This window comes from Diospyros lotus, unplaced genomic scaffold (assembly GCF_014633365.1).
Source record: "Diospyros lotus cultivar Yz01 unplaced genomic scaffold, ASM1463336v1 superscaf1, whole genome shotgun sequence".
Taxonomy (NCBI): Eukaryota; Viridiplantae; Streptophyta; class Magnoliopsida; order Ericales; family Ebenaceae; genus Diospyros; species Diospyros lotus.
The window spans coordinates 2646950-2673716 of record NW_026267104.1 but is presented as its reverse complement, the minus strand read 5'-3'; the positions used below and the strand labels follow the sequence as shown (position 1 = coordinate 2673716).

Below are 26767 nucleotides of genomic sequence, written 5' to 3'. Positions count from 1 at the left end.
GAGACAATGTCCATTCACAAATGCCCAAAAAATTGATATCCCAATTCCCTCATCATCAACAAAAAATCAGATATATACCCCAAAATACCCATTTGAAGTGTCTAGCAGTTTAAGTCACATTTTTTCAAATGGAATTTATACTAATCTCTCTCCATGTAGCCAAGCAAAGAAGTTGAAGTAAATAGAATGGATCAAAACTAACACAACAAGTAAGCATAAACCACATTATGATCATTTCAAATAGAATATAACGGGATTCAATAAAAACAAAATCAACACCTATTACTTAGAACCAAGAACGCCCATTTCCACAATCTTTCAGAGGCGGATGCTGGAGTAGCTCATGGTGCATTTGTAAGCATTCATTTCCAGTTTCAATTTCCGTGTTGTTTTGCAACAGAAACAGAATAAGAAGAAGACCAAGAAAAGTTGCCAAAAGACCACAATTCAATACGATATTTGTGAAAGAGGGTATGAAGGGGAGAGGGAGACCTTTTTAACTTGCAACCAACCAGAGCCCTGATCATCCCCTGCTTCTCCAGTGTTCTCCATCAAATCCCGATCATACACCCCGACTTCTCCCCCTTAAAAGAAAATGCATTAATTTACAGCAAACGAGGATCAAAATCCAACTCCTCGATCCAAACAAACAAACCCCAAAATATACTACATGTCCGTATACAAGTCCCAAACAACAGTTTCAACGACTTCCTTTCAATTCAACCAGTGGTCGATACTAAAAAAACAAAAAAAAAAAAAATGTACCGATTAGGTTATAAATACACATTCGACAGTCAAATCACCAGAAATAAGGAATGCGTCAGGGGAAAGAGGTCTGGAACACTTGAATTCAAATTTCATAAACCGAGGAAAGTGATCAACCAGACATTGACACGAACAAGTGTGGGAAAGGGAGTCCCGGCGGAATTGTCCGAGCACAGGAAATCAGTGAAGTCAAAATGCGAATGGTAATGAAGCTTGGTTGCTTCGATGAATTGTTTTCTAGGGTTTCTTTCTTCCGAGACGACACAGTCAGGGGCCGGGAGGTGCGGTGAGAATGTTGAAAAAGCGAAATATAGCGGGGCTGAGGAAGTCGGCGACCGGGGCCACTTCTCTTGACGAATCCCTCCTCTACCTTTGTCAGTAATGACGATCGTGTCCTGATCGCTAAAATTCCAGACCATTTCACTCACTTTTATCGGACATGATCAAAGCAAAGACTTTCTCATTTTTCCGATCTCACAAGTAATCCTCAACTCCTCATCTCATTGCTTAACATTTCATTAAAGATTATGTTAAAATGTAAATATTTGGAAAAAAAAAAAAAGTGAAATTTTGTTTCATAAAATTACTTGGTACAATAAATATTTATTGTCATTACTCTCATTTGATGGTCATAAATTATAGAGTAATGTTATTTATCTAAATGATATTTTTTTATTATGTAATGAAAAATGTTTAATAAAAATATGTCACATAATTTAGATAAATAATATTATTCTAAACTATAATGTTCTATTGCTAATGACTCTCAGTTAATGTTAAATGTTAACTTTTTTCTTTTAATAGAACTTTTCTCTTAATGTGACGTGTTAACTCACATAATTTCTATTGGCATAATCTAACGGTTAAGACCGTACACGAGTTAGTCTCGAAGAATCTTAAATTTTAGAGTCGATTAGAGATCCCGTGTTTGAATCTCATTACTGGGTTTCGTGATTAATCTCTCCTACAGAAATCTTGAGACTAAACTGCAGAAATCCTTAAGGTGAAAGACTTTACCTTTTGATCCCAAAGAGATAATCTCACATAATATGGTAGATAAACTTAATCACATATCTAATATTATTATATATAAAATATTTTTTTTAAATTTAAAAAATAAAGAATCAAATACCAAAAATAAAAAAGTATACAATATATATATAAATATAAATATTTTACATCAAATCAAAAACAAAAGGCCCTGGATCTAATTGGGAAATCATGTCAATGGGAGTATGACGTATTGGATCAGATCTTAATATTAAAAGGTTCCATATGCAGCCCAATATCAAGAACTAGATATTTAGCAAAAATTAAAATAATACACGTAGGCCGCACTCACAAATAATTAAATTTCAAATATTACATTTAATTCCCTTTCGAACCCCTACCCTTATTTTTGTTTCTCTCCCCTTAATTAAGAGATTAAGAATGAAAAACTTAATTTTGTATAATGTCAACATTAACCCTAATAGCTTTTTAAAATGTTTAGATTTAGCTTTTTAAATGCTTTGTGATTAACATTCCACATTTAAGTTAAAAGAGTATATTAGGCTTTGTTTGGCTGGACGGTTTAACTGCTTATAAACTGATGTAGTAGCTTTTAGCTACCCAACTTATTTATTTAAGTGTTTAGATTTAATAAATAGCATTTAAGCTATACAACTTAAACGCTCATATGTTAGCATTTTACAAAAGCCTTCACCTACTAGCTTTTGAAAAAGTTACTACTACTTAAATTGAGTTGATTAAGTAAATATCTATTTTACACTTATTTTTTTTAATTATTTACAGCCATTGCCATCTTCTTCAACATTCCACAGCCATTGCCATTTTCTTCAACCTTCCACCTCTCGTCGGCCACTGTCGCCACCAATTTTTCTAGCTATCGCTGTCGCCCTAACTGTCCACCATCACCCCTAATTTTTCGGTCGTCATCGTCACCCCCGGTATCCGCTATTCGCCATCGCCCCAGCTTTTCTTGCCCATTGCCCCAAGCGTCTGTTGTCTTCCCACTCCATCACTCTCATCTTTGTCGTCGCCCCCAAGATCCGCCATCGCGGTCGTATATATATATATATATATATATAACAGTAATTTTAACATATATAGACATTTATAACAATAATTTATAATTAATTTTATTTAAAATAAATATTTTATGTATTTTTTATATTATTAAATAACATGTCTATTTTTATCTTTTTATCATATTTTATAGTTTATCAACTATTTCAAAGCAAACATATAACTATCAACTAATTGCTTAAAAACACATTTTACCAAACATATTATTAGTTTAAATGCTACAAAACTTAAACGATATTACATAATTTAAACACTACCTAACTTAATTACTCTTAAAAAAAAGCTTAACCAAACTGAGCCTTAATCAACAGTCATTTCATGTTTAATATCATTATTTTTCGTCCATTTTTGTTGTCCCTCATACAAACAAGTAGAAACTTTGTTATTTCATCTAATGTTCTCTAAAATGAGAAGAAATTTGTTTCCACCATATTCAGTTCTTTTTTCTGTTGACTATTTTCAAACAAAGCCTCAACCTTTTTTGTCGAAATATGTATATTTGAGCCCATTATTAAAATTTGATTTGATTTAGATAATTTGAAAGAAAACCCAATATATAAAATTTTTCAGAAAGTTCGGTGGTATTTGGGGGTTTGGGCTGTTGGTGGCAGCGGTATGTAAAAGTTCTAAATGAACATGTATATAATATATTTATTAAATAATTTTCTTTAAAAATAAAAGAGAGTAATTAGGTATGTGTTCGAATTTATGAGTCTACCAAATCCAATGAATATTGCTTCAAATTTTGTCATAATAAAACTATCGATCTGTTCATAAACGTAAATTACATATTATGATCAAATCATCTAAATTTTGTATAAATTGATTATTTTCTTACTCTTAAGGAACACACTTTTCCCCTTCAGTAATTTCCCGGAAATGGCAGAGGGTAGAAAACAGACCTTAGTCGCCGACAAGAATAGTTAACAAAGGGCACCAAACATGGCATTATGTGGGCACTGCCTCAATGTCAGATGGCCTCAAGCCAAGGAAGTCCAGAGGACAAGCTAACACTGTAACGTCACATGCAGGAGAACACGTCAACTGTGGAAGCAACAACTATCTTTGATTTTCCACGCCCATTGTCAAAAGACGTGAATTATTTTGTACAACCAGACCCACCCCCTTTTCCAGATCACATCCATAACCAGCCTCTAAGTCTGATTAAAGGAGAAGAATTAAGGCAAATTATTTTGTTGGGCAAAGGGTATTCACAAATTAATGTCAAATTTAGTGCTTACTCTGTAATAATATATAGCCCCTGTTGAAAGGCTGCTTGTCAGTTTTCTAAATGCAGATAAAGACCACAAAGAAATGGCATCTTAATGTCTACTATTTCTTTAAGCTATGGTAGTGATCTTTCCTTTGCTTCAGCCATATTTCATTAAAAGAATTCAATTAAAAAATGGGTCTAAGTCTCCATTGTCTTTTCACCCTTTTATTCTCCATTCACTCGACAAAGACTATAGCGAAAAATCATTGTTTAACCCATTGTTTTATCATTAAAGATATGCTATAAAAATGAGAGTTTCATACAAGATAATGTGATTTTAATATTTATAATTATAAAAAAATATCAATGTAGAAGCATCTTAATCATGTTCGGACTTTGATCCAAAAAAAAACGGTGCATAAAATATCAATGGCTGTTTCATGAACCAAAGCCACCGAATTTCCAGAGAGGGCTGGGGAAGGCATTAACTTGCAGTTTAAGATAAATCTTTAGTCACCTAGGCAGCTTGGAATCTCAGCAAACTCCACAGACATCCGTCAAAATCTCACCTAAGTTGTATGGATACGTATGTACTTACTATTTAGCTCCGTGCATACGATAGGCGTGTATGAAGTATGAACTACAATTAGCTCAAAAAGCTGGAGTTTTGGCCAGATAATTGGTGAATCTGATAGCAACACATTTCATCCAGCCCAGTTCTCGCGGGATGAGTGGGGCAGGTTTATCTGAAACGCCAAGGAAAGTACGGGAAAACCTCGTGTTCTTCTTTGCAGTCTGCAAAATACCCACTTCACATTTTGGCGTTGTTCTTGTGAGCTACTGAGCCCTTTTAAAGCCGTTACTGCTGAATCCCTGATGGTGTTGAGGTCAGTTCTCATCTGGGTTGCCTCTAACTTCTTGGATTTTGCCTTGATTTTATTCAGATTTGGTTTTTCGAGTTGAAGGCTCAGATTCTTCTGGTTTCCATTTTGGAGGTAGTTGCTTAAGATGCAAAGATTTGTTGTTGGAGGCTGTTTCTTGAATTTCGAGGACATGGTGTCTTCAATTTTCTTTGATTATGCATTGGTTACCTTTAGATTTGGTCTTTCAGTAAATGCTATGCACTGATTCTTCTTGTTTCCACCAACATTTTATCTAAGGCTGTTCCTTAAATTGTTTGGTATATGACTTATTGTTTTTAGCTGGGGTTTTACCAAATCCCATGACCAATGATTTGGGCTAGTTTTGCTTTTACTGTTGAAGTCTTCTGGAGACGGTTTTCTTGGTTATATATTTGCATTTATTCATCCGTCCACCCGTTGTCATGTGTGTTTTGATCGAATTATCAACTTGGATTTCTTAGGTCCAACAAATGGGAGCTGATTTTAATTTCTAGTTTCTGCATCCTTTTTGAATTCCTGTAGTTTGTTCGGCCAATTAGCAAGAATCTCTTAAAATAAAAATAGTAAAAATATATCTGAATCCTGCACAGCTCTACCCTCCCCCCAACCCCACCAAATTATTTGACCTAAAGATTTGAGTTTTTAATTGTTTATGACACTAGATGTGTGGCCTAATTTTTGGATTTGATTTTTACTTCATATTAAACCGAGAATGACACCTATATATTTGCAGAAAATTTGTTCTTATAATAGTTTCCTTTTATAATAAGAAAAGTAGCAATAGCACTGGAGCTTAAATTGATCGAATCTTGTTGGCTGTTTTTTTTGTTGTATGCAGTTGGGTTGAGTGAGTTGGTGGAGTAGCTGCTGTTGTTGATCCACCAATGGCTTTTCACTTCTTTTTTCTCGTTGTGGCATCTCTATCTGTTATTTCGGCTCAAAAAATTGAAGATGTTGTGATTGTAGTCAATGGAACTCAAGCTATTGCTAATACAGATGCCAATTATGTCTGTGCGACAGTCGATTGGTGGCCTCCTGATAAGTGTAACTATAGGCTATGCCCATGGCATTCTTCATCGATCATAAATTTGGTAATAGTTCAATTTTTTTTTTTGGCAGCTGCAGTCATCATTATTAAAAAATTTGGACTGTTTATTTTATGTCATGAATAAGAACAATAAAAAAAAGTAATTACCATGTCTGCAATCTTGCAGGACTTATCTCATCCTACTCTTGTGAATGCTATTCAAGGTTTGTGGTGTTACCATGTTTGGTAGTGTGGTAGCTATTCTCTGATGGTTAAGAATTTAAATTATTAGCCTTATGCATTAGAATGAGTCACTTGGTTGTAAAACAGCTTTCAACCGCCTGAGAATAAGAGTAGGAGGATCTCTGCAAGATAGAGTACTGTATGATGTAGGAAATATGGAAACCCCTTGCCATTCATTTAGCAAGATGGAAGAAGGGCTGTTCGGGTTTTCAAAGGGGTGCTTGCACATGGATAGGTGGGATGCAGTGAACCACTTCTTCAATAAGACAGGGTAAGGTTCAGATTCTCCGTTTCTTTCTCCTGATTTTCTGTTCTTGTTTCCACAATTCAACTTGTACTTTAATGAGTTTCTACGAATAAATGATTAAATTTCATACATTGAGGTAGTCACTTAATTTGAAATGTCTGTTCTTTTGAAAATGGCATCTATATTTGTGCTCTGTTCAGGTTTCGAGCAGCTTGTGCATGAAAAGTTATTTGCTAAGCTCAATTTTGTAGTCAGTTTGATGCAGTAGCTACGTATAAATTTCTTTGCTTTTCTTAGTTGTATTATGAAACACGGCAGAGTGCATTTCTACCAGATGAAATTGCCATTTTTAAAAGGGACATTTCTTCTTTCTTTCTTTCACTTTTTTCGGAATTGGCTTCTGAATGGGCGATGATTTGAGACTGATGCTAGCTGCTTAAGTTTCTTTAACTGTTTTGACTTAATCCTCTTTATTTAGATTGTTACTGTGGCTTCAAATTTTTCTTGTTCCACAAAAATGTGAGACTCTCTAATTTGTAATCCATTAAATCCAATGGCACAAAGGATGAATATTTACTTAATTCCGATGTGATTTCTTTTTCTCTTCTCAGCATAATTGTGACATTTGGCTTGAATGCACTGAACGGGAGGCACCAGATGAGTAAGAGACTCTGGGGAGGAGACTGGAATTCCAGTAACGCGAAGGATTTCATAAAGTACACTATTTCCAAAGGCTACCGGATAGATTCATGGGAATTTGGTAATATTGCCAGCAAATCTCTTTGCTTAACTGACTGACTACGGCGTGATCTGCTGCATCCTTATCCTTGACCTTATTGCTGCAGGCAATGAGTTAAGTGGCACTGGTGTTGGTGCAAGTGTTGATGCTGAACAGTATGCAAGAGACTTGATCAAATTTAATACTCTAATCGACGAGTTGTATAAGGACTTCAACCCGAAACCCAAACTTGTGGCTCCAGGAGGATTCTATGATGAGCAATGGTTCAATAAGCTCCTTCAGGTTTCAGGGTCACAGGTGATCAATGCTGTGACACATCATATGTACAATCTGGGAGCAGGTGGGTGGCGAGTGGTTCAACATTTTGTAACGTCCCACTTTATCTTCTATAATGGATATTTTCATTTATATGCTTTTGATTAAAGTTATTAACTATTTTATTGGATAAATCTGTAAGAAAATATTATGGGAAAAAGATGACATTGGATGTAGCCTGCTAAGAATCACAAGAAATGCGGGAATTTGTCTGTTCTCAAGCCTATACCTTTGTGGTTTTATTTTGTTTCAGGGGTTGACCGAAATCTCATTAGTAGAATTTTGGATCCCTATCATTTGAACAAGGCTGCAGAAACATTTAGGGAACTTAAACAAACCATTAAAACCCATGGTCCTTGGGCTGCTGCATGGGTTGGAGAATCTGGGGGGGCATATAATAGTGGTGGGCGCAACGTGTCCAACACCTTTGTGAACAGTTTTTGGTAACCTTGCTTCTTCTCTCTAATTTCGGCATTTATTTTCTAACCTTCTTATTCCTTCTCATCTTAGGAAGAACGTTAATTTATCAAGACTCTTATTCATATATGAAATTTTAGGTACCTCGATCAGCTTGGGATGGCAGCTAAATATGAAACTAGAGTGTATTGCAGACAGACTTTGATCGGTGGATATTATGGTCTCCTTGACGCTATAACATTTGTTCCCAACCCCGACTACTACAGGCATGACACTAATTTGAAACTGTGCCAATGGAATTATTTGTTACTATTCAGAAATTTCTTTATTTGTAATTGCACCACTTAGTTAACATCAAACCCTGGCTTCTATGGATGTTTGGTTCTTCTCTACAGTGCACTTCTGTGGCATTCGCTGATGGGAAAAGAAGTACTTGCTGTTGATAGCAGCGCTTCGCCATACTTACGCACCTATGCCCATTGTTCGAAAGGAAGAGTAAGTCTGCATATAGAAATGAATCCCCCACTATCCACAAAATAGGGGGGCTCAGTGCATTAGGGGCACCCTTTTCATTGGTTTCCTTGGTCTTTAGAATTATTATGCTGAGTACACCATACTGTGGTCGTAACAGCCCTTTAGTTTCTGAATTAGGACCTCATGCTACATGTCTTGATTCCTCTTTTATTGCCGTCTGTTTTCTTATATCCTTTCCTGACTGCCACTACCAATTCCTCTTATGACAGGCAGGCATAACTTTACTTGTGATCAATTTAAGCAACCAGACTGAGTTCCACATTAGTGTTCAAAACAGTATAAACAGCGACCTCCGAGTGGAAGAAGCGACCAGTAACCATAGCAACTCTTTCGTGCATGGCCTCAAGAATTCGGTGTCGTGGGTTGGAAGGAAAGCATCAGACAATGGACCATTGCTCCGAGAAGAGTATCATCTAACACCGGAGAATGGGAACCTTCTAAGCAGAACCATGTTGCTGAATGGAAAACCCTTGCAGCTGACTTTAACTGGAGACATTCCCAGTCTGAAACCAGCTCTTATTGACATGAACTCTCCAATGCTGATTGCTCCTTTGTCCATTAAGTTCTAGTACTCCCCTATTTCGAGGCTTTCGTGTGCAAGTGATTACTTAAACCACACATGGTGTGGCCTGTTTCAATATTGTAGCTCAGATCCGCAAGTTGTTTATTGTTTTTCCTTGTATTTTTTGCTGTTCTTTGACATGCAATGGAAGAGAAGACTTCATTGCAGATTCATATGTTTATAGTGATGCAGATGCTGCAACCTGTGATTCCTTTCACATTGATTCGACATATTTATGACCTTTTACAGAGGGTCGTTTCCGTTTCCCGGCATACTTGCAAGTGCATAACATGCAAGCGAAGATGAAAGATATATTACAGCAGGAAAGAGTCCCAAAACATATATTAAAACTTTAATAGGTAGGTCATAGTTACACACCAGAAAGGGGGGGGGGGGGGGGGGGGGGGCGCTACAATCTTTGACACAACTCCCTTAGAATAGGTTCACTACCAACAGCATATACAATAACTTTATTCATTGCTGCTTATGTAAGGTATAGGGTTTGTTAGCATGGAGATCTCTTGGTCTTGGGGGAAGATGAGATTGAAGGTTGACATTGCTTTACGCCGATGCATTTCAAATATGTTGCCCAGTCCTTCAAACCTAGTCCGCACCTTTTCCAAGTCCAGGTAGGATGATGGATCAGCCTTTTCAAGCAGTTCCCTATAGCTCAAGCAGTGCTCCACAGGATTCAAGTTTAGGCTTTCTACCATGTTTAAAACTGGGATGTGGATACATCTCTGCATGCCTGGAACTAATTGTGTAGTCACCCCTCCACATTCCCTCTCTAACTCTTCAATTTTTGAGGCAGATAGTGAAATCATCTTAACTTCTGCACTCTCGAAGGTAAATCGTCCAGGCTTAAACAAGCTTTGAGATAGCCTCCTCCTCATGTCAAAGCACAGAGAAGTGGGCCGTGTGTTTTCAAATAAAGGCCAAACTTCTCTCATCTTGGACCTATATAGAAGATCCTGGAAAATTTCAGCCATCGCATTAATTTTGGCGAGGAATTTCAAATAGTGAAGCCCTCTAGATCGAACAAAGAACTTGAGGTAGTTCTCTAAATATGGACGCATAATAAAAAGGTCTATGGGGCTGCAACGGCACAGGAACAACCTCACAAGTTCAGAGTGAATTAATCTTACACCTGATCCATTGCTACTACTTCCTTGGTTTGCCACAAAATGAGCCAAGAAGGAACTCTCAGGAGGTTGGCCGCTACTTGCTTGATAAATGGAAGAGTAAAGGGACGGATGGCGTTTAATCGCTTTTGCTGTCTTGTAGCTGATCCACATATGAGAAGTTGTTACCATAATTACCTGCTTAAAGCAAGAAAAACCATGTCCCTGTTTATCTTGAATGTCTCGAGCAAAAACAAAAGATATAAAATAAAATATTTGACCAATTAAAGACATCACGTGAACAAAAGAACAATGCCCACTACTTTCTAGAAAATTGAGTTAGTGGTCCTATACTTACCTTCGCTAACATGTACCGAGCACCAATATTTCCAGCTTCGGCACATTTCACTATTAAGCCATTAATGCAGCAGTACAATTCATAGGGATGCAATAGGCCCATGCCATCAAAATTGACAGCTCTTAGGATATCTTCATCGTCTCCGAATTTCAAGAAACCTTTGCAACTGAAATGAAAAGGTAATCGTAACAAAAAGGCCCTTACTGGGAAATATAGCTGAATAATTAAAATGAAAACAGGTTTCATGCTACCATCATTTTGAAGAGTAGAAACTTGTCTGAAGGCAGGTGACTAAGAAGCAGATAAACACTAGGCTTAAGAACCTACTTAACAAAAGCCTAGAAACAAAGGAATCATGCCAACCTCGGACCAACATTTGGCCAGACAAGAAAATAGCAGCAGCAGTTAGGCAAACAGCGCCTCTCTGACATGCACAGAAAAAAGAACATAGTACATGTGGATGTACTCAACTCAAAACAGATATAAGCTCATTTCCCCCCATTAGAAACCAACTCCACATGCACATCAGTGCGCATGCATAATAAGCAAAAATTGTCACACGGGTAAGTGAGCTCTAGTTTGGAGTTGCAACGTGCTATATTTTTTTTCCATAGCAACGTGCTAATTAAGTTATGAAAATTCTTCTGAAAGAAGTCGTACGCAATTGTTGCCCTTGCCAGATAGAGAGCACCTTCAGAGGAGTCTGCCAAGAAAAGCATAATTATTTTCAGCAGATCATCCTGCAAATCAGTAATCATCATCTGCACCATCTTTATTGCTTATGGAGCTGCCAAAAGAATTCACAGTGGTCATGAAAGAAAATCAGAGACATGCACATAACAAAGCCACACATGTGCACGTGCAATCAAGTAGCAGTTGCAAATTTGCAACACGTATCAGATGTGAATGTATATTGCATGTTGAAAGATTTGCACACAACCCATATTATTTGAAAGCTACTTGCAAACACCATTCCAATATTCACATGATCACTGTGAGTCAATTTGACAGTAGTTACATAGAAGGGAAAAGCAACATTTAGCTAAAAGAAGCATTGGTTCAAAAGGGAAGCAATAATAGTGATGAAGATACTATAACTTATGAAATAAATATCTTTGTGGCTAGCAGCAAGCACACAAAAAGGATAATAAATAAAAAAGAGTGCAGAAAATTTACAGATAGCATGTTTGTTTAAAAAGCAGTGATGGGCCCAAGAATCATACAAGTCAACTCAAATTTTAATTCATCATATATTCCCAATGGAGGCAAGCCTTGATAGCAACATTAAGATTGCTCATTTGTGACTGGAAGGTCATAGGAAACATGTTTAAGTTGTGGAAATAACCTTTATGTAAAGCAAGAGTAAGCTATGTACAAAAATGACTCTCTCCTGATCCTCGTAAAGCATGAAGCTTGGTGCACTAGGGTGCCCTTTTAATATTCCCAACCAGTCAAGGTAGTGCCCTTTTAATATTCCCAACCAGTCAAGGCTGACAATGCAGGAAATTAAATAAGTTAATGATATGTGTTTTACAAGCATCACCCCAAAAGTTTCAAGCATTTATAGGAGACTTCACAATAATAAAGGTATTATGCAAGGGACAGCTAGACTTCACAAGAGGCAACTGCCTCTTGATATTCAAATAAACGAGAATGCACAGACTTGGAAAAGTTAGTTCAATTGGCTAGATGTGTTGGTAACAAATGACAAAGACTTTGTTCTTTTCTTTTTGTTTTTGATAAGTAAACAAGTTGCAATACTTCATCTACATCTAGTTTCCAATTACGTAAGTGAGAGCATACAAATCCCCAGACAATCAAGTCGAAAAGACATAACATAGATGGTTATCTGAGTAGGTAAAAACTGAAAAAGCTGTTGCACTATCTAGATTCTTGAAAAGCTGACATAGACCAGCTCAAATGTAGCAAGGGTTGAGAGTATGGAATCAGAAGCACGCGAAGATGGTCGCAAGGGGAGTTTGACTAACAGTGTTCAGATAAACCCCTTAGGTTGGACCCTACAGAGGCAGTGAGAGGATGCAGCAAGCAGAAATTGGATAGGGCAAAGTAATTATGAAGGCTCAACCAAAATAAATAAATATGGCCAAATGGTAGTAAGAGGAGGCTAGCAAAGTCCTCGGGTGCAATGATAGGCAACAATCAGTCATCAAATTGCCAAAAATTGGGAAGGGAGACAGTTCAATTGATTTAAAGAGGAGAGAAGCAGTGGAGAGCTCTTGGCCATAGTGAGGAAAAGAGAAGGAATCCTGTTTTGAGCTTATCATGGACAGGTTGCTCCTCATTTGACTCAGCTAAAAGAGAATTGAATTCTTTTGGGGAATGTACCAGTGGAAGGTTCTCTCAAGATAGTTCTACTTATCTAAATACAGCTGGTGGTAGGTGAGTGATCCACTTAAGGGTACAGATCTTGTTTAAAGCTCTGTATCGCCTTCAGATGGCATATCTCATTGATTGGTCAAGGTGCAAGTCCCTCAAGACAGGGAAAACCAATTTCCCTGAATTTTACCCTATCATCTAGAAGTCTCTCAGGGTGCAGCCATGCAAGAAAAAACAGACTTAAAAACAAGATTATCCATAATAAAGTTGGAGTAGTGCCTATTGAGGATAAATGCATGAGAAGTGAATATAATAATTTAGACATGTGAGACCATAAATGCACTTGTGAGTCAAGTAGACGAAATGGAAGAATCTGATAGCAAAAGAGGTAAAGAGAGACCAAAGAGAACTACACCATAAGAAATGACATGAGATATAATGGCCTTCCAGAAAATATAGCCATATGGACATGAAAATAGATAACTGAAGAGCTAAAATTCATGTAGCCAATCACACCTAGTGGGATTAAGGATTGTGATGATGATGATCTTGATATCCACAATTCCTGAGGGTTCTTTAAAGGGAGTAGTAGGCCATGCATTAGCCTTGCTAGGAAAAGGCTTTGCAAATACAAGACATATAATATGCTTTGGTAGGGAGATCCAATGTAGCATAGATGTGGTCTTGAATCAACCCCGGATAAAGAGATTGAGGGAACAACTCATTCTCAAAAGACTTGTCATGGATGACTCTAAGAACACAAGTTGGACAAAGGTGTACTAAAAAGGAGGTGATCTACTCAAGCATGGAGGATGCACTCATGGCACCCTGTCCTTACCTCGATATCACCACCTTAACTTCATTGTCAAAATTGCAGGGTGTTGTGTGGGTGGGGTTGCTCATGGCCTGTGGTCGACCTAAAGCACATCGCTCAAAAAGGCATTTTTCCAGGCAATTTCTGGTATCTAGAAGGAAATCCCCAAATAGGGTGAATGTAAGGACTTGGGTCTGTTGTTGGTATCTTGTCAGGTCTATGCATTTTCCCTCACGGTAGTTGACAACTGACACCTATAGTTTGACTGTTTCTTGGTTAGTATTGATAGGTGCAATCTTTTGCCAACATTCAACCCACAACTGAAACCCCCCCCCCCCCCCCCCCCCCCAAAAAAAAAAAAAAAAAAAACCAGCAAATCTCTCAGGTCACATTCAAACACTCAATCAACTGTTTTCCTTCACAACTGAGCTTCTTTGGCTTCAATAACTTTTTGCACTTGGAGTCGATCTTCCAAACCTCTGTTAGCCCACAATCAACCTTTCAGTTTGTAGAAAGGTATTAGTCAATCTGATTATATGCTATTAAGATAGTATTTGTTAAAATGAATAAGATAAGAATCTATCAAGATAATTTACCTGTAAAGTTCGAGATAACTTATCCGAAGGGGGGGAAGCGATAAATTTATTTTGAAAATTCAAGATAAGAAGTCATATGACTTCTTTCCAAAAAATTTAACAAACACAATAAAAAACACTTTTGTCTTGGATGTTTTCCATATCTCACATTTTTTTATTTATATCTTAGTTAACAAACACTACCTAAGTATATAAGAATGCATATGAGTACATGAATTTAGGGTCACAAATGAGTTGAGTCGTTCGTGAGCGACTTGGTGTTCAGCTCAATAAAAGCTCGTTCGAGTTCTTTCGTTAAGATAAATGAACCGAGTTTAAGCCTAACTTTGAAACTTGATTTGTAAACGAGCCAACCTTCAGCTCAGTAAAATTTGGCTTATTAAAGCTCGTGAATATGAAAGATTATAGGCTCAATTAATGGCTTGTAAACATGCTCGATTAGAAGTTCACGAATAGCTTGTGAACAACCTTGTTTATAATTACGTTAATACATTTATTTATAATTTTATAAATATATTATTTAACATAAAGTTATCAAACTTTAAATTATTATAATAATATAATTAAATTGAATATGTTTAAAATTATTTTATATTAATTTAATCATTTAACATAATGTAATATATGTATATATAATAAAATAAAATAGCAAATTAGGTTTAAAAAAAATAACAAGTTCTGGTGAGCCTGAGCCTACTGGAGAGCTCGACCTTGAGCTCGAGCTCACCAGCAGGTGCTCGAGCTCATGTCGAGCTCAAGTCTAGAAACTAGCTCGCGAGTTGAGCTTGAGTTCAACGAAACTCGACTCAGCTCAATTAGATTGCAACCCTACATGAATTTACCTAAACACCCTCACATTGATACAATTATATGCAACTATATACTAACACTCCCTTTCAAATAATAAACACCCTCATACTAAAAAAGTTACACGAACACCCTGACTTTTAATCTACATGGTTTTTATATTATCTTGCTTTCCTTCATTATCTTTGAATAGAATAAATATGTCATTTGTGCTTGTTAAAAATACATGTTCATGTCCTTGCCCTTACCATGTGCGACCTACATATTCAAAAACTTACATTTTGGTGTGTCTACACCATTTTGTGCCCATGCCGCTGCTTGTATTTTTGCTATCTTGAATATAAACAATTTATGCTAGCATGATAAATTTCAAGATGTTAAGGGATTGAGCCCAAGGGCAATTAATAAGGGCAGTAGCAATTTCCTTGCAAGCAGGAGATGCCTTGTTTGTTTTTCTCCCCTTCCTACGTATGGTGAAACTTAGAGCTTGTTAGAGAGAACCCCATGATCTCTTGCACAAAGTGCTGGAAAACAATTCTTATTGCTTACCAAAACTTTAACAAGCTAGAGGGTATTTATAATAACCCTCACAACTAATTAGGAAGTTCGAACTTATGAAGGAAATAAACCAAATAAGGAAGAATCAACTAAATAGGAATCTAACTAGCCCTATTTAGATTTAGGAAATAACCAAATAAGAAGAGTCAACTAATAGGAAACTAACTAATCCTGTTTTAGGAAGTAACCAAATAACAGCAAATCAACTAAATAAGGAAACTAGTCCTTCTCAGTTTTAGGATGCCTCTGAAACACATGGGTTAGCTGCTTTCCTGGTTTTGCACTCAGAACACAAAACTAATCCATCATAATGTGTCAAGCCACATCCAATCTCTGATCTTCCCTACACTGCACACAATATTAAACAGAACTCCAGAAAGAACCACAAAACCTTAATTTTTGCTATTTTCAATCATCCAAAGGGACATATTTGTGCTTTTTCATATATAACTGCAAAACGCACATACACATACAAGAACTCCAGGATGGTCCATTGATTAGAAAACTTAGAAGTTTTACTTTATGGTATGATCAGATTGTGTTAATTTTTACTGAAACAGAAAATTAAAATTCAGATCCAAGTATACAGCTAGTCATTGAAGTATAACAGAGTATTATTACAAAATCAACTCAATTAGTCAGGAAAAAAATAACTAAGAAAAATTTCTCAAGAAAATGTTTGATCTAACCACAGTGATGAGTCGAGATATGTTGCACTTACTGATGAACAAACTGACAACTATTTGCCTGTGCAGGAGGGAGTGGGGATGGCAGCAGCCTCAAACCTGTCCAAGAGAGAGAAATTTAGGGTTTTGGGGATAGAGGTGTGATATTTATACTCTCTAGATTGACATATGTGCGTAACTTACCGGACACATGTTTGGTTAGCATATGTTAGTTTACCGCATCACTTTGCGAGGGTAACCCATTCATCAAATGCCCTGAGCCCAAATTTGCCTTTATATGGATACTTTTGGGCCACAAAGCCCAGCCAATTCCTTCACATTTAGCAAGCCAACTTATCATCCAAAAAAAAGTTAAAAGGGGTCCGGTCAAAATAGGTATCAAACTAATTCAACACAAAAATATAACATGGGCTACACTGATAGTTAACCTATAATTGGGAAAAGAATGTAGCTAAAAGACATGATACTGTAACTAGATTCATAACCATTTGTTAAAGGTTGTCTCGAGCATATGGTATAAGAAGAAGATGATGGCAGTAGCAGTGAATGATGGCAGTTTGCTAGAGTTCCTTTTGAAGATTTTAGATAGTTGTAACCCAAATTGTAATTAGTTATAGTTTGGAGGTTAAACTGTAAATATCTAATAATATTCATTGGGATATCCACCCACTATTATAAATAGAGGGCAAGGGGTAGCAAATGGAGAGAGAGTTCTCATTTTTCTGTTTGCAATGAGTGTCTTGATTGTTTCTGAGATAAAGGCTAGGGCTGTTAGCTTTGTAATCTTGGGGGAAAACAATTGGGGCGCTCGGGAATAGAAGGGCGGTTACTGTATTGATCAATTTCTGGAAATAAAGATTGCTCTCGGGAGGATCTTAGAGGCTGGATGTAGTGCCATTCACATGGCATGAACTAGGATAATCTTGATATTCTTGTGGATGTGTGGTTTGTGTTTCTTGTTTGGTTTAATTCTGTTTTCGATTTTATTTTCTGTTGATTCTATTAAATATGTTCCTTAGATCAAATCTGTGAGTGTGTGAGAGTAAGTGTGGTAGAATTTCTGTCCAAGAAATTAGTTTCAGCAACCCTAGATATAACAAATTGGTATCAGAGCCTATTTCTAGTATCAAGATTCATCAAGATTTCTTCTGTTTTGATTCTCGGTCATAGAATAGTGTCAAATAATGGCTGCAACTAGGTATGACATAGAGAAGTTTGATGGCCAGAATGATTTCAGCCTTTGGAAGATGAAGATGAGGGCTTTACTAGGAAATCTAGGGCTGGAAGAGGCCTTAGGCAGTGAGGAAAAACCACCAAAATCCCTTACGAATGAACAGACAAAAGGAAATCTGTGATAAGAGAAAAGAAATCAACAAGAAAGTGATTAAATTCTTTCATTGCCATGAAGAAGGGCATATGAAGAAGAATTGCCCAAATAGGAAGAAAGAATCCCAAGAAAGAACCAGCCCCGAATGTTCAAACACCACGCATGGTTTTGGCTATGAAAGTGCGAATGTCCTATAGTCTTTCTAGGTATGCAGTAAAAATAGCATAGGTCCTAGGGCTAGGGTGTAATTCTTATAGGAAAAGGGTATTTACCCATAGAGTCATGGTGGAGGGGGGAATGGTTTGTCTAGGCATCAAAGTAAGGTTAAGGGAGTTGGAGATGGGAGAATAGGATGCATGGTGGAGCTATTCCAGATTATTAAGAAGCTGTAAAATATATCCCTGTTGTTATAGAAAGCCTAATGTCCTTATGAATAATTAGATAGTGAGAATTGCAGTCCTAAGAGTTACTAGGATCTCTTAGAGAGATGGAAGCAACCCTCAAGAATAGAGGTTATGTGGTGCATGCTTGCAGGTTCTGTGGATAAGCTGCAGCCTCTAAAGGATAGCCTATGATAAGGTTAGGCTGTGTCATTTGTTGAGGATGGCTCACAATGGTGAGCAAGGACTAGAAAAGGTATCTAAGGCTAGGGATATTAGGGGAGGGGAAAATTTGCAGGTGTATAGGAATAGAAACCATGTAGCTTTGTCTAGATCTCCAGATGTAGAAGTCTCCAAAATCAGTAAATCCCATTAGAAATCAGTTTCTAGGATGTTTTGGGAACCTATCTAGGCCTTGTCTCATGGTGGAGCTAGTTGAGGTGAACCTAGTGGAGATGGTATGTCCCTAAGGAATTCCCAAGCATATATGAGCTTGCTGGAATAAGTATGAGCTTGCTGGAAATTGCTTCTGGTATGAAAGTTTAGGTGGAGGAGAGTTGTGGAATAGGTATGCCTAGGTCTTCAAAAGCTAGGGTTCTTACCTATGTAGGAAAATTCTACCAATAGGACATGAAATTAGCTGATGCTAAGGGCAATGGGTGAAATCTGGGATGCTGTGTAAAGAAAACAGCAAGGAGACACCTTTGGGAATGTCCTAAACTAACCTATGAACCAGGGTATAGCAATAGAGAAATCTGGAAAAAAAATTTGGTCATATTCATTGTGTAAGCTTGGGCTAGATTGTGAGAGGGAGGAAGCTAGTATAGTTTTGGCTCTTGCAGTGAGGGTCCTTGTGAACAGTGAGGGGAAAAGGGTGTGTGCAAGAGTGTGGTGAAGCCCATGGTTGATCAAAATCTGGATTAAGCAATGAAAGGGAAGGAGAATCATCTTGTAGGTAATGAGCAAGGGAATAGAAGGTCTAGTGTTGCCTAGGATGGGTAAAAGATAGAACCACAAGTAATCTACCAGTGAGGTATGGAATGTTGGGTTTGAAGGATGCTTAGGCTCAGGTTTGAGTGCTAAGGAGCAGGCTGGTAAATAGAACCTCTTGTATAAGAAGAGGTGATGCACTCTTGTCCAAATGAATGGCATGGAGCCATGTAAATTTGGGGAGAATGTTGGACTTAGATGAAAGATCCCTTGGGTTAAAGGGGTGGAGTGCTGTGAAGTGTCTATTTGAGAATTAAGGAAGGTGCTGGAAATGGGGAAAAGTCTAGGAAAAATGCTAGACAAATGGCCATTGATTAAAGCAGCACATGAAGGCTTAATTTGGATCAAATAGGTATCACTAACAGCCATTATCCATGTGGAAACTAAGAGAAAAGTGATCTTATAGTATAGCCAAGGAAAAAGAGGCTAGAGGGAAAGGTAAGCAAGGATTGGTTGCTTAGAAGGTCTCTCTAGGTATGAGATATGATAGTAGTTCCTTAGGTAAGATATAAGATAGGAAGAGTCCAACAGGGTTAAAATTGAGTGCATAGGGAAGCTGTGAATATTCCAATGGTATGCTTAGTATATTGATGGGCAGCTTTATTGGTATTTTCTCCAAAATAAAACTCTCAAGGTGTAGCTGAGTGTTTAGATCAGTGTTTGAGAGTGTGGGAGGAAGGATAAGCTGGGAAATACTAAGGCATAGAGATTGGAATAGGGTTTGGACAGCTTAAGGCAGCCTAGGTTACCCTAATTGTAAGCATATCTTAGTAGACTGGTAGGTAGAGATGAGCAGTCCTGTTTGTTTGAAGCAAATATTAGAGGAAGATCAGTGGTAAAGCCTAAAAGGCCGGTTTTGGGGAGCTAGGAATAAAGTCTAGCAGTGGAAAGGCCAATTCGGATGAGGTTCACTGTGTTGTGATGCTGTGTAAAAAGTTTGGACACTTTTGGATTAATGAGTATCATTGAGTATGGATTTGGTTTATGGTGGAGTGTACTTAGACACTATGGAGAAACCAATCATATTGGTGTTAGAATGTATCAATTAGGAAAATCCCTTGAGGAGGATAATATCTAATGAGAGTTGCAGGTTTAGTTATTGCAACTGGAATTTTATCCAAAGGTGGTCCATTGTTATGTCTTACAGCATTGATTTGTTTTTTTTGATGTTTGTTTTGTGTTTGAGTGATCAAGTGCAGCATGAAGAACCTATGAGAGCAGGTTCATTTCATCTATTAAAAGGCCAAGGCTTGATGGATGAAGGTTGAAGTATACTCAAGACAATGGTGGAGAATTGTTAAAGGTTGTCTCGAGTATATGGTATAAGAAGAAGATGATGGCAGTAGCAGTGAATGATGGCAGTTCGCTAGAGTTCCTTTTGAAGATTTTAGATAGTTGTAACCCAAACTGTAATTAGTTATAGTTTGGGGGTTAAACTGTAAATATTTAATAATATTCATTGGGATATCCACCCACTATTATAAATAGAGGGCAAGGGATAGCAAATGGAGAGAGAGTTCTCATTTTTCTGTTTGTAACGAGTGTCTTGATTGTTTCCAAGAGAAAGGCTAGGGCTGTTAGCTTTGTAATCTTAGGGGAAAACAATTGGGGCGCTCGGGAATAGAAGGGAGAGAAGGGCCGTTACTGTATTGATCGATTTCTGGAAATAAAGACTGCTCTCAGGAGGATCATAGAGGCTGGATGTAGTGTCATTCACATGGCATGAACCAGGATAATTTTGATGTTCTTGTGGATATGTGGTTTGTGTTTCTTGTTTGGTTTAATTCTGTTTTCAGTTTTATTTTCTGTTGATTCTATTAAATCTGTTCCTTAGATCAAATCCGTGAGTGTGTGAGAGTAAGTGTGGTAGAATTTCTGTCCAAAAAATTAGTTCCAGCAACCTTAGATATAACACCATTTTTTCTAGATTCACCATTAGGGGTGTAAATTGGTTATTTTATCATAACTTTTACGATTATGAAATGAAAAGCAGCTGCAATTTTCACCAATCTTCCCTATAGCTAAAGCTAGTTTCAGCTATGTCAGATAGTCAGCTAAAGTAATACAGTTAAGTAGCCCACAATACTACTGATGTAGGGCATATCTGGAATTCTGCAAATACCAACTGATTGGAGGCTTATTTAGGGATATAATCTATGGAAAATTGTTGAAATAGCTAGGATTTTGAGATGCAGGGGGTTGGTGGACATTTTAGACATAAAATATGGCTGGAACGATGAAATTTGGGCCCGAAAACAGGCCTGAAAGTAGGCTTGTGAAAATATGAATATGAAATTCAAAGACTAGAGAGAAGGAGAGATAGGTTATAGGCATCACACCTAGGGTTCCATAGTCACCACACCTAGGGTTAGAATTGCATTGCCCAAATTCAATGAAAGCACCCATGCTTAGAGAAGTTGCCCTACTTGTTCCTATTCACAAATTAAAAGGGAGAGATCACAATGATTATAAAAGATTTTTAGTAATCCTATTCCTACTAAGATTAGGAAATCCTTTTCATATTAGGAAACTAACCAAAAACTAAAACTATTAATAACAAGACTAGAAAAGATGATAAGTGAAACATAAAATCATAACACATAATTAGAGTTACCAATAAACCCTAGGAAACATTTATAGAATGAAAAAATTACCCTTGATGTATTAAATATCAAAATTAAGCCCAACAGAGCTTCTAGGAGGACTTTTCTTCATCCAAAACATCCCAAATCAATATTTGGGCCTTAGAACCAATTTTACTATGCTTCTTATATTCCTTTAGAGGTTGCTTCCAACATCCTCAATCAACTACTTTCACTGAAGATTGGAAATAAGAGTTTTAACTAACAAATCAAGCAACTAAACATGAAAATAGTTATTATTAAAGCAGCATTGGCTTCTATGTGAGGAAGTCATATAAATATTGGTTTTGTAGGGAGTTTAGAGGAAATTGAACCGGGGCACTTTTTCTAGCAAAATGTAACCTAAGCCATTAGGACAACCCAAATAAATTAATTGAACTCAACTAGGAAATTGCTTCTAGTGATGTCCAAATAGAAAATGTATGTACTAACATATCTATACATATAAAAAACTATAGAAAGATCCCTCATAAGGAGACTTTTCCCTTATATTTGTTCCAACATATTATCACTTCAATTGAAAACATAGCATATAAACCCAAATCTTACATTTAGCTCCTTCCCTCCTCTGATAACCCTAAGCTCAAACAAGCACTATCGTCAAAAATGAATTGTATTCGCTGAACTAACATGATTTAATGGTGAGAGTATCATTGGACCTTAACATTGGCCACTGCCAGCATTTAATACATAGTTGCTTCTAAATTACTCTTAGGTAAGAAGTTCTTCCAACATCAAGATTGTTTAAAAGCTATGTTGCACGGAAACACCTCATAGGAGCCGTTTCCCCGTTTCGGAAACGTTTCCGAAATGTTTCCTATTCCCGTTTTGGACCCTATTTATGCCTATTTTTATAGAAAAATGTCCGTTTCCACGTTTCCGTTTCCTATCGGAAACGTTTCCCGTTTCCGTGCAACATAGTTTAAAAGTAAGCCAACAATGTAAGACTCCTAAGTTTATATAAGTAAGCCAATGATGTCCCAATCCCAAGTCATATATATGGTTATACAGGTGGATAGCAATGTTTTGAAAATTGGACTAGGGTATCAAACCAAAAAAAGGAAAAGGGTCAATGGCCAACCAGACTAGGGTTAAACCAAGTTTTAAAATAATTAATAGAATAAATAAATAAATATTATAACTTAGATCTAAGTAATGAAAAATAAAATACATAACAGAATAGACTTAATATATGTTATGGACTTAAACAAATTAACAATTTATATTGCAAAAATATATGGATAATTTTTATAAAAATTATTCAAAATCTCCTCTTAGCTATCTTCCAGTCTTTTTACATCTGGTACCTCATCCTACCTCATCCTTAATGTCTTATTCCTTCCCTAGGTGTACCAAAATCTATATCCTGACTCAGCCAACATTTTAGCCTTCTCACCAACCCATATTGTCTCTTGATGGCAAATAATATTGCTTCTTCTCTTGATTATCGCATCCACCACTTCCATATATTTTCATGCCAAAGTTCTAATGTTCCATATTCCAATCCTCAGCTTCTGGTCAAATACAAACTTCTTTACTAACATTTATCTATAAAAATACAAGAACTCTTGCAAATTTAACACTACAACTATGTATTGCTGTAGATATTTTAATTACACTCAGGCAATACAGCACATCACTAAGACAATTAAGCCCTAATGAAATGATATTTTGTCTAGAATTCATAATGAAAGAACCAACAATTTTTATGTTAGACTGTCAGCTCTCGAACACAATTTTCCTCTTTTATCTAGATTTAGGACTAGCTGTGATAAGAGTGATTTAAGCAATACCTCTAACGGTAGAATTATTAAGAAAATCACTCAATAGATAGGCGGAGTAGAATTTTTCACTCCATTAGTAGATAAATTAAATCTAAGGGGAAGGTGGTATTGGTGGATTCTGCATTGTATTTCTTTTAGCTGCAAGATCTTGCAATAGGGGGGCCCTCTTCTCACTACTCTTTAAAATAGGGATGGAACTATTGAGCCACAGGAAACAGCTTTCAAAATCAAACTTGTGGGAGAAGGTCAAGAGGTTATCTTTCTTTTGAAAGTTTATTAGAAGAGGCCATCTCTTTTCCTTGGACTACATAAGAAGACACCACCCTCACAACAAACAAAGGAAGAGATAAAAATTCTTAATATATAGGTCTCGTATGTTTGAGAAAAGTGGGAAAATGTAAAACTTCTCCATTTATATTGCATTTCGACTAAAGAAATTTGGAAAATCATTTAATTAGTATCAATGTTAACAAGGTGATGGCTTGTTTTGTCATACAATCTTTCACTCCTAGTGGTATGGTTGTCCAAGATAGACAATCACGATGCATTAGGTGTAGCTTCCCCTAGGATAATGTTATTATGCTAGTCCAGGGAAAAGAATAATGCATCTTTTTAAGGATGTACAAAGTTCTAAGCTGTCACGTACCTAGGCTGTGACCTCTTTTACGTTGTTGCTATCTTTTACTTTGTTACTAATTGCTGCTATCCATAGCTATAATTGTAATTTTGGAGGGATTTAGCTTGCTGGTAGAAGGTTCCAGCAATGCAAGTTGTATGTAGACCGTTAGGCAACTTGTACTGATTCTAGAAGGGACTTGGCAACCGTTTTGACGCCAATCCCAAGTTGAGGCCGTATAAGAGATCGGCCCAACTCATTGTGAAGGCTATGATTTGATAATTGGAATCATAATTTTCCCTCCTAATTCTCTCATTCTCTCTCTCTTTCTGATTTCTCTCCCTCAACCCTCTAATTCTACATTCCCTCTCACATTCCCACGAATTCTCTCTCGGATCAAAGAGAATTCTCTCTGTCGGATCAAGGATCTGACATAAGTTTTGCTTGAAGAATAATTATTTATAACTTTTGTTCTGTTTGGTTTTTGTTTTATTATTATTTTTTTTTCATTATTGAGAGATGCAGGTACAAAGGTATCCATAGATATGTTTGGAGGCCTAGAATTCACATACCGCTGCCTAACCCACCAAGACCCCATACTGTCAAGATATTGTCTCTAATTTTATTCATATGAAAAAACCTACGTCTTTTATCTCACTAACAAGTCCTAAAAACTAATTCATAGAAATTTCTCAAGCAAAATCAGAAAATTGCAGCCATCTCATCAAGTACCTAAAACATGATTTTGTAATAGAGAGAAAATTTGTATGGGTAAGGATTAGCAACCAACTATGATTTTTCTTTCTTATCATGGATTTTAATTAAGTGCTTTCATGAGAAAGATTTCAAGCAATTTAGTGTAGTCGAATATTTACTGAGGGTGACTATTAATCAGCTGAACTCACTGCTGAATATCAGAGACAATGAAGCACGTATAATAGTTTTCTCTAACAATGACATTCAACCAATGTTATGTCATGACCCCAAGGGTATATTAGTAAATGTATATTAGATGTGTTTCTTTTTAGTTGTACTTTGCTGCTGTAGCAGTTTGTAACTTTCAGTTGTATTGTAACTGAAATGATAGAAAAGCCTAAAAATAGGCTAGATCAGTTATAGAATAGTCATAGTTGAATGATAATCAGATGTCCAGACTTCTCTCTCATCAATTCTCTCTCGATTTCCTCCCTGATTTCCCCCTAATCTCTCTCTCTTTCCCTGTTCTTTCTGAATTCTTCTTCTGTTCTTCTGATTTCTCCCACCCTTTCCATTCTCTTTCCCTCGGTTTCTTTCAATTTCCTCTTAAAACCCTAGGTTAAACCTAGGTTCCTGACATGTTACTAACGTAATTCGTTGAATCTTTAGCTTATCAACAAATTTAACGGTCTAAATAGGCTTGGTGGCATTTCCAACGCAATCATGAACCAAAAATATGATATTTGAACTCCCCCAACAAACCTACATACTTTGGTCCCGAATAACGCATCGGTACTGTCATGAAAGGACACAAGCACCATACGAACTACAGTCAATCAAAACTTTCAAAGGCCATGCACGAGATTGACTTGGATAGACAGGAACTACACATTCAAGTTGAAATTCATATTGATCCCGACATCAAACAAGCGGCGCGCATCACAAAATTCCTGCCCAACATACTGCTCGGTCACGCAGATTGCCAATAAGGAAAAAAACCACAAACAGGGAATTTCTTTAACGCAATATGAGCCAAAATAACATCACACGCCAAAGAACGAACTTTAAACCCACCGTAGAAGAACGCCAAAATAGTGCATGCAAAGGGTTCCAAAGCGAAAGAATTTGATACAGAATAAGACGAAAACCAAACGAGTTTGCTTACTTGTACGGAGTGGAATATTCCGGCCAATGACCCCGCCGACGGACGGCCATAGCAGAGGGTTTAGATGATTAGATTTGGTGGTCCGCTTCATGCTTGGAGCTCTCAATTGGGGGATTTGGAATTTTCGTTCTTTAGTTTTTTTTCTGCATTTTATGCTCTTATGATGTAATTAAATAATTACGCAAATTTATGAATTTAATTAAAATTACACATCAAATATGTATTTACAGTAGTTATAAATATTATAAATAAAATTCTCAATAAATTTTGGCTCAAATATGCATTTGATATTTTCAATAAATTGTTAGATCAAATAAAATTCTTAATAAATTCGAGTCAAATATATTTGAAAGGATACGAAATTAAACATGTATTCAACTCAAAATAATATAAATAAAATTCTCAACAAATTTAAAAATAAAAAAAAGGGTAACCAAACAATATTTTTTATTTTCATTGTCAAAATTATGAAAATGAAAACTAAAAAAAGAATTTGATTCAAATGGGACCATTCCCATAATTTTTATAACACCAATCATATAATTTTCCTTTATTAGGGCAAATTACATCCGACAGTCCTTGTAAGAAAGCAAGTTTTTTTTGCCCACATGGACAGATCAGCTGGTCACAGTTGGGGGTACAAACTACAAAGTGCCTCCAAGGTGAAGTTTGGGACAAGGACCAATGATCGAGTCTCGCCAGCGGCAGTGTGGGAGCAATCTCTCAAAATGAGGGGATTCTTTGTGCGCAATGAGCACTAATCTAGTCACTGTACCCGACTGAATCACAATGATTAACTCCCTCATATTCTATCGGACCGGGTGTAGGAGCGCTTAAG

The 26767-nt window shown here is 36.7% G+C and overlaps 3 protein-coding genes across 17 annotated transcripts in view; 1 reads left to right on the top strand and 2 right to left on the bottom strand.

The window, feature by feature from the left end:
* LOC127793270 (uncharacterized) overlaps nt 1–1187 on the bottom strand; it is a 45024-nt gene extending 43837 nt beyond the window's left edge. For 2 of the 5 annotated variants that reach the window (XM_052324112.1, XM_052324113.1), the window contains exon 1: nt 493–1187. In XM_052324112.1, coding sequence (XP_052180072.1) covers nt 493–552 — 60 coding nt within the window. In that variant the 5' untranslated portion in view covers nt 553–1187. Of the gene's footprint in view, nt 1–279; nt 473–492 lie in introns of those variants that run through there. The other 3 variants (XM_052324117.1, XM_052324118.1, XM_052324114.1) reach the window with 2 other exon arrangements.
* LOC127793273 (heparanase-like protein 1) overlaps nt 1–9273 on the top strand; it is a 31388-nt gene extending 22115 nt beyond the window's left edge. The window contains 10 exon segments of the mRNA XM_052324125.1: nt 5807–6059; nt 6183–6219; nt 6326–6509; nt 7097–7245; nt 7331–7564; nt 7793–7982; nt 8097–8222; nt 8352–8451; nt 8700–9054; nt 9057–9273. Of these exon segments, the coding sequence (XP_052180085.1) occupies nt 5853–6059; nt 6183–6219; nt 6326–6509; nt 7097–7245; nt 7331–7564; nt 7793–7982; nt 8097–8222; nt 8352–8451; nt 8700–9054; nt 9057–9094 (1620 nt within the window). The 5' untranslated portion in view covers nt 5807–5852 and the 3' untranslated portion in view covers nt 9095–9273.
* Nucleotides 9274–9366: 93 nt separating this feature from the next.
* Nucleotides 9367–26070, bottom strand: LOC127793275 (uncharacterized). Of its 11 annotated transcripts, XM_052324128.1 has the most exons (7): nt 25930–26053; nt 25535–25714; nt 16513–16641; nt 16365–16428; nt 11192–11318; nt 10532–10697; nt 9367–10371 (listed from the first exon to the last, which is right to left on the bottom strand). In XM_052324128.1, exons 5-7 carry the CDS (start codon nt 11299–11301, stop codon nt 9523–9525), a joined length of 1125 nt encoding a protein of 374 aa, XP_052180088.1. In that variant the 5' UTR covers nt 11302–11318; nt 16365–16428; nt 16513–16641; nt 25535–25714; nt 25930–26053; the 3' UTR covers nt 9367–9522. The 11 variants fall into 11 exon arrangements, with proteins under 11 accessions (XP_052180088.1, XP_052180087.1, XP_052180093.1 ...); XM_052324127.1 differs by lacking the exon at nt 25535–25714 and having other exon boundaries at nt 16513–16661; nt 25930–26062; XM_052324133.1 differs by lacking the exon at nt 25535–25714 and having other exon boundaries at nt 10895–11318; nt 25930–26062.
* Between the last annotated feature and the right edge of the window lie 697 nt (nt 26071–26767).

Coding starts and splice junctions, on each gene's coding strand:
- LOC127793275 (XM_052324132.1), bottom strand. CDS start 11,301: ATGGTGCAGATGATGATTACTGATTTGCAGGATGATCTGCTGAAAATA. Junction 10,698..11,191: donor CTGGCAAGGGCAACAATTGC/GTACGACTTCTT, acceptor TTTTCATTTCAG/TTGCAAAGGTTTCTTGAAAT. Junction 10,372..10,531: donor CTCGGTACATGTTAGCGAAG/GTAAGTATAGGA, acceptor TGCTTTAAGCAG/GTAATTATGGTAACAACTTC.